At 31.4% G+C, this 7,618-nt stretch overlaps 1 protein-coding gene across 2 annotated transcripts in view; it reads right to left on the bottom strand.

The window, feature by feature from the left end:
* Positions 1 to 482: 482 nt before the first annotated feature.
* The window catches only part of ETNK1 (ethanolamine kinase 1), a 67,255-nt gene continuing 60,119 nt past the window's right edge, over positions 483 to 7,618 (bottom strand). Inside the window, exons 7-9 of one of the 2 annotated variants that reach the window (XM_045073385.1) lie at positions 6,560 to 6,633; positions 6,081 to 6,195; positions 483 to 5,133 (exon numbers count right to left, since the gene is read on the bottom strand). In XM_045073385.1, coding sequence (XP_044929320.1) covers positions 6,123 to 6,195; positions 6,560 to 6,633 — 147 coding nt within the window. In that variant the 3' untranslated portion in view covers positions 483 to 5,133; positions 6,081 to 6,122. Of the gene's footprint in view, positions 6,196 to 6,559; positions 6,634 to 7,618 lie in introns of both variants that reach the window. The other variant, XM_004775990.3, reaches the window with a different exon arrangement.

The following is a 7,618-nucleotide window of genomic DNA, read 5'->3' as shown; positions in this document are numbered from 1 at the left end:
TTCTGCTCTCTGTTAAATAAATTTAAAAATATTTTAAAAAAAAAAGTAAATAGAATTTGTTTACTAAGTTACATAACATTTCACACTCTCAACTAAGTTTCTGAAAGCAAACATTTTTCAAAACTTTTTTTTTTTTAAGATTTTATTTATTTGACAGACAGAGATCACAAGCAGGCAGAGAGGCAGGCAGAGAGAGGGGAAGGAGGAAGCAGGCTCCCTGCCAAGCAGAGAGCCCGATGCGGGACTCGATCCCAGAACCCTGAGATCATGACCTGAGCCGAAAGCAGAGGCTCAACCCACTGAGCCACCCAGGCGCCCACATTTTTCAAAACTTTTTAACACTCTACAAAACCAGAGAATTAGAGAAATTTAAATGATCACTTCAAATACATAGTACACACTATGAAAAGCCTTGTTTTCTGGCCCCCCAAAAAGAAAAACCACCAACAAAGTAAGTTGCAATAACAAGATTTATAGTACACTGCAGTTAGAACCCAACTTTATTGTTACAACCAATTTTTATTTACAGAATATAAATCTCTTCAAAAAGATACATTCCTTCATTTAATCAATGGTAAAAGGCCTTATTAAATGGAAATAAAGCCTAAACATCACTCATATTCAAACAGAAATACAAACAACTTCATTAAAATTTCTGAACATACAGCAAAAATGTATTTTTACTTAAGCAGTTACATGAATGAGGCTGTTTTTAATTTTCTTCACCGGCAACCCCATTTTTATCCACAGAACAAATTTTACACTTAAATTAACAGTAGTAAAAATGTAAAAATTAAATTTTAAACATGAAAATATGCAACGAAAAACAGGAAGTATCTCCATTACCAAACAGATTAACAAGTTCTCAGACACTCAGATACTTTCTGAGGCATATCAAAACACCTACATCAAAATTTGCATTCATTTGAGAGGTATCAATACATTTTCAGTGCTGAGACTATTTGTAGCACTTACAGTATATACAAAGCAGCATTATACTACTATGGTTCACATTTGATAAACACAAATTTAAGCTTTATGCCACAATTTTTCAATTCAACACACAGCTAACGCAGTGACAATTATTCATTTTGGTTGTTTTTTTTTTCTTCTGAAACTCAATCAAGGAAATTATCACTTGAGAACATGGAATAACGCCATGTGTTATTTCTTAAGATAACAGTATTATTTTAAAAGTCAAATACTTCATATCATGGAAACTTCACCTAGCCGTAAAAAAGATTCCTCAATACAGTACAAAGTTTCCTCTTAGCGGATTCTACCAATTTATAGTTAGTTTTAATACACATAAACAACAGGAAACTTCTTCAGATTACTGGATAAAAAAATTTCAGTGTGTCACTACCTAAACTGAAGTAGCAGCACACCACAACCATGCCAAGTAAATCCTCTTGGCTCCTCCACTGTTTTGGGGGGGTTTTCTCCAGGTCACAAAAGCTAGTTTACATGGATACTACCAGGTCTCAACCTATCTCTGAAAATTCCTTTAGTAAAGAGTTTTGAAATTTTAATTAATGAAACAATTCAAATCAGCCAGCTTCTTACCCTTCACTAACTAGTTGCAATACAACATGTAATGTCTTCAATTTTTATAAACATTGTGTGTTTTATAAAATGATTAATGGTATTTATACCATTAATGGGTAAGATGTAAACAAAAATATGACTATATTTAGGGATTAAGAGTATTTTACAGAGTAATTTTTCATAACTAGAAAAGCTGAAAGATTCATAATGAACACAGATTTTACTTTAACCACTTGTTTGATAACATCTATAGAATAGCAAGTGCATCAAGTACAGGAGAAAAGAGAAAGCAGATTTTAGGACAGAAACCTACAAAAAGTTTAATTTGAAACACAAAAGGATATTTTTCTATAAGCCTGTCATTTTTGCTCATTCAAAGAGTTGAAACCTTCTATTTCAAACTATGATCCAGAAATGAAAGTTGTTTGTATAAAAACTGTGTTCAGAAAAATCTAATTCATTAAGACACCTTACTGATTTCAGTTTTCAAGTGTTCAAGTAATGCAAACCCAAGTATTTTCTTTATATCAACATAGTTACAGACTAAGCTTCAAAGATGAGGGGAAAAAATCATTTAAAATAACTGATAGGCTTTTCTGTCCAAAGACATCAAACCCAAAACATAACAATGTAATCACACAAGTGATATGTAACTGGAAAAAAAGTGGTTCGATTTAACTGACGTCTTTTTTTTTTTTTAAAGAAAATAAAAGCAAAACAGATTGCCTTAATATGTAGCTAAGTTTCCAGTCAAAGGACATTCTAAAATCTAGTAAACTAAGGAAGAAAAATCAAAGTAAATCAATTCTGAAATGAAGCGAAAGCTGCTTTACCACATATTTAAAATTCATTTCCTTCTTGCATAATAATTACTTGTGTTTGCCTTTTGAGGAAAGTAGTGTAAGATGCTGCCAGTAACAAAATTCTCTTCCTAGCATAAAGCATTGGTACCTTTGTCTATCAACTGAATGACTGATTAATATTAGAAGCTTAAGTCTCTATCACTTTGGAATCCAACTAAAATGCTTATTAAAAGCAATTTAAAGCAGAAAATCAAACTGATAGTATTCACAGTCTTATTATGTGTAATGATAGAGAAATGTAATGATACAGAAATCTTCATATAATATATAAAAAATAAAAATCTATATAATTTTTAAAGTGAAGGTTTTTAATTTTTTAATTGAGAGTGCTTGGGGAAACTTTTTTCCTTTAAATCTGGAAGCTTAGTAACATATTTATAAGCTAAAACAAATATTTGTAGTTCAGCAAAGATGAAAATAGCAGTCGTTAAAAGATTAGTCATGACTTACATCTTTTTTGTCTTTTACAATCCCCTAATGAACAACTTTATATTTAGAGAAGCCAAATGAGAAGTTGAACCAAGAGCTATTATATCTCTCATATACGGGATTTTGATTCACACAGAGTTATGCAAAATTTCAAGGGTTTTTTGTTTTTTTTAGAAAAAGGTTATTAACAACCTTGAAAATAGGAAAGGATAATACTTCAGTCTGCAATCATCACATTATATTTTTAATTTGCTTTAGCTTAGAATCGTGACTCAAAAAAGTAGCTCTAGCCGTTTATCAATTTACTGCTCATAGGAATCTAATCTCACAAAACCTAATGGCCAACTAAAGAATGAAGAAAAGTCATATTAGGCACTGAGAGGCTAAATAAATAAGTACTGACATTAACAAAAACTGATAAACCCTATTTTTCCAGTTCCCCTTGTTATCCCACTATGCAGCCAGAACTTTTGGCTATTTCCAGTCTAAAACCAAAGAGCTGAATCATTTCCTTACCAAAAAAAGAAAAAAAAAATCTACAAAAGAGAATGGAAAACAATACACAATCTCATATGCAAGATACAATTCACACTAGTTTACAATCTTTATTTACACTGTTTTATATACATTCCAGGCAGACCTAGTTGAGTTTTGTGCTCATGTTGATCTCAAATGACCATGTGAACAGTATGATTCACTACCACATCTCTCTGATTTCCAGATAATCAGGTGGTAGCATGGGGTCAAGAGGGGGAAAAAAAAATATTACTGGTCAGGTAAGATCATATAAGTACATAAGGAACAAAAGGAAAAATTGTGGAATTTTGCTTGTTAAAGCATCCAGGCCACTATGGTCTATTGACTAACAACAATGAGTACACATGAATGCCACTCCTCTAACAACCATTTTCATATTTACAAAATGAACTTACTACCAGCTGAGTTATTAGGTAAGGCATTCAAGTTCCTTAGCGTAACATAAAAAGGCAACAGACATCTCAGCAAGCCAAAGGACAAATTTTAGAGGGATGTTTTTCCTTTAGAATCCTTAAATGGTGGATAAAAAGAAAAGCAATTTTGAACCCACTTATTAGTCTGCAGCATGATACCAAAGACCTGTACAGGATGTGGTAGCATCATAACACCCAGTATCTAGCCAAGGGTGGGGAAAATATCTTATATGTCTCATTTTGTTTCCACTTCCACTGCATACTCCCAGGGCTAAAGTGAAAGCCTCTATTCCCCTTTACATTCAGTTCTATATGAATCTCTCTGAAAAACAAGAGTATCACAGCTAGCAGCTACGCACAGTCTACCAGCAAAGGCTCAGTGAATCTCTACTCAAGATAGTTGAAGACTATGGAATAAGGTAGAAAACTGATCTTCTCTCCTCCCATAGTTTTCCAAGATATATATTGTTGCACTTTAAGAAATCAGAAAGAAAAAAAAAAAGAAAACAAGGGTTTTTTAATATATTATTCATTGTCCTAAGAAAATGTTCCAATTGCAGATGAAAATTCCACCAAAAACAATTCTTCCAGCTCACTCTAACATTATGTAAAAAGCTATCAATTAATTGGTTCCATTCATTTAGTCAATTAGGTAAAATTCTACTGATCCTATAGTAATATGGTTTATAAAAACAGAAGTGAACATTTTAACATTGGGGAGGTAGAAAACAAATTTTAGTCTAACACTGTTATAGACACAAGCAGATTTTAAGATTCTATTTATGTAACTAGAATTTACCATTTAAAATGGCCTTCAAGTGTTTCTACTTACTTTATTAGCTTTAAACATCTTGAGATAATCCAAGTATTTTAAAGCACTTATCTGAGAATATAAGTCATTTGGAATAATACATCAAACTCCCCAGAAGATTTCTCAGAGGATATATTTGTAGTTGCATATTCTGAATATGCAGATTCATTAAGTCAACTTTGTACATGGGCACTTATGTGACCAAAGTGCAAAGCCTGTCAGACTAATTTTCTAAGTTAACCATGACTGCTCAACTCCACAAACCATCAGTCCTCAAAACTTGAAGACTACTGATTGCAAAGATCTAACTTCCTTCCATATAGTAACTGTCACCCTCTTACAAACAAAACCAAGAAAACTAAAACAGAAGCCGGCCTACCATGAATATTTGTTTAATTCACATTTTGTTAGATTTTAAGTGTATTAGATCAATGTGCTAAATGTTATTTCTTTTAACTGCTTTTAATTTATTTCTCTGAAGCTATATATATCACGTAATCATTTGCTATCATTCTAAAGACACGGAGCCAAACTGAAACATGAAACAAAGTGTTAAGGAATGAATCTGGAAAGGTAAAGAAGAATCTAAATGCTATTTTCTTGTTCCCAAATATGATAACCTTTCTATCTTTGTTTCAGAAATTAGCATTTGTTCTACTAGCTAAACAGAAACAAAGAATATTTCAATAAGTAAATTTTTGGTTAAAAAAAAAATGTGATATTATCAAATTTTAAGAACAAACTAGCAACTTAAATGACTGTATTTAGTATGTGAAAACATTATTTAATGCAGATTTTGGTAACATAAAATCATATCTATTCCAGGATTATAGGTAAATATTAATATTTATACTGCCAGACTATGTATGAAAGGATAATTTAATTTTAAGATATATTCCCCCCCAAAAAACATTTTCCAATATTCAATTCAAAAAGACGTACCACTAAAAGTAGACAGTAAATGTAATTTACCCTCATATACAGGTATTTTTCTATGACCACCCTAAGTTATCTATACTAGTATCTGGCATTTTAAGAGTGAATGATTCATATTTCTTATAGGGTATCAAGATAAAAAGGTTACAATGAACACCTAAATTGTTTGCTAAAATTAAAATTACTAAATTAAAACTTTAAAAAATTTTTCTCTGGAATATTTCATTGCTTACACTCAACCAACAGATGAAACAGATGAAAGCAGTCACAGAATTATGTTAAATTTATAATAAATAATTCACATATAACATAGATTAAATTATCAAAGAAAGGATTAAACTGACATATTTATACCTTTTTGCAAATTTAACAAACTTCTAATCCACCACATACTGATAGCAGTAGGTACACTTCTTGACATCATTCAGTCATTTAAAAAATAGATTGGTTGTTTGGAGGCATAATTTGTAAAGCAAGATAACCAAATTAAACAACAGAATTTTAACAAACATTGGCTTTTCAAAATTTCTTAAGAAAAGATACACAAGCATTGTTCAACCACTTGAGAATAATCAAATCTCTTCTTTACTCAGGCACTTTTAATGCAGTAACTTCAGGCTTCATTTTAAAGTACTGGTTAAAACGAACAATTGCATACCTAGTGAGAAAAGAATAACAACAGAATTAATAAAAAAAATGAAAGACTTAATCCTTCCTTCATTTTCCACTCACCCTTCTAAGCTGATTTTTTTTTTTTTAAGTTTTAGGATTTTTCAAAGGATGTATTTTTAGTTTATTGCACCATCTACTGGACACTTTTCTAATACAGCATTTAATCTGTATTTAAATCTGGTATTTAGATCAGATTTCCTTGCAGACCAATTATTTAAATGTATGCAACCCTTGTAACATTTGACTGAGAATAATAACTATGGTATGTATACTCTATGAGTCCTATGTGTACATCAAAAAAAAAAAAAAGGTAAAGACAAATGTAATACATACAGCACAATTAAACTTACCCAAGGAAATCAAAATCAATAGTCGAGTATTTGGCTTGAATCAAAGCCCACAATCCCCAAAAGAAATGAGAAGCCTAAAAAGGAGAAAAGGAAAATCAAGAATTATAATACACTTCTCTATTAAACAATAATCAAATAATGTTTCCCTTTTTTATCAACTCAATGCAGAATACGATCTTGATGCTTTTTTTAAACAAAATACTTAAAATACAGGTAATACTGAAGAGTACAGTAACCTAGACGGCTACAGATCACTTCTGTCCACACCAAAAGAGGTTAGACTGTATTATAACTTCTTAAAACAGAGAGCCCAGGGGCGCCTGGGTGGCTCAGTGGGTTAAATTCACCTTGGGCGTGATCCCTAGTCCTGGGATCGAGCCCCACAAGAGGCTCGCTGCTCAGCAGGGAGCCTGCTTCCTCCTCTCTCTGCCTACTTGTGATCTCTGTCAAATAAATAAAATCTTTAAAAACAAAAAAACACAGAGCCCAATTCCTGTAACTGTTTTGTGAAGACAGAGTTCAGCATAAGCCCTAATAGATATTGATTATAATTGCTAACAGGCTTTCCTATAAAATACATAATTACCAAAAGACTTTGTTTTTTGACATAAAAATAAAAACAAAAAGGGAAATCCAAATCTCAAAAACAAAAATTATTTAAATATTTAATTTCATATTTAAATGTGAAAAATGTTCTAGACATGACAAACACCTGAAAACAATTTTTATTAGCCCAACAATTCTGCATAAACAACCATGTTACATAAAGTAACATGATTTTACTTATGTCAGAGAAAAATGCGTCTTAATACTTTAAGAGAAAAACAGATGACTGTGTAGGAGCTGTAAAATAACTACTTGTGTGTGCTGTACAATCTATTTCCAGTTAAACATGAAAATATTTTAAGATTCTGATAATAACTAATAAACCTTCACTTCCCTCAAAGCAGTCTACTCCAACTAGAAAAATTCCAACTAGGAAAAAAAAGTCTTAAAGATAAGGGTTTTATTTCAGCTAAATTCCCTCTAGTAACAACAAAAGGTATCTAAGAAGAAAAT

Source organism: Mustela putorius, unplaced genomic scaffold, assembly GCF_011764305.1.
Source record: "Mustela putorius furo isolate JIRA1106 unplaced genomic scaffold, ASM1176430v1.1 tig00537227_pilon_pilon_pilon, whole genome shotgun sequence".
NCBI classification, from domain to species: domain Eukaryota; kingdom Metazoa; phylum Chordata; class Mammalia; order Carnivora; family Mustelidae; genus Mustela; species Mustela putorius.
The sequence above is the reverse complement of the archived record's forward strand: the minus strand, read 5'-3'. Positions and strand labels throughout refer to the sequence as shown.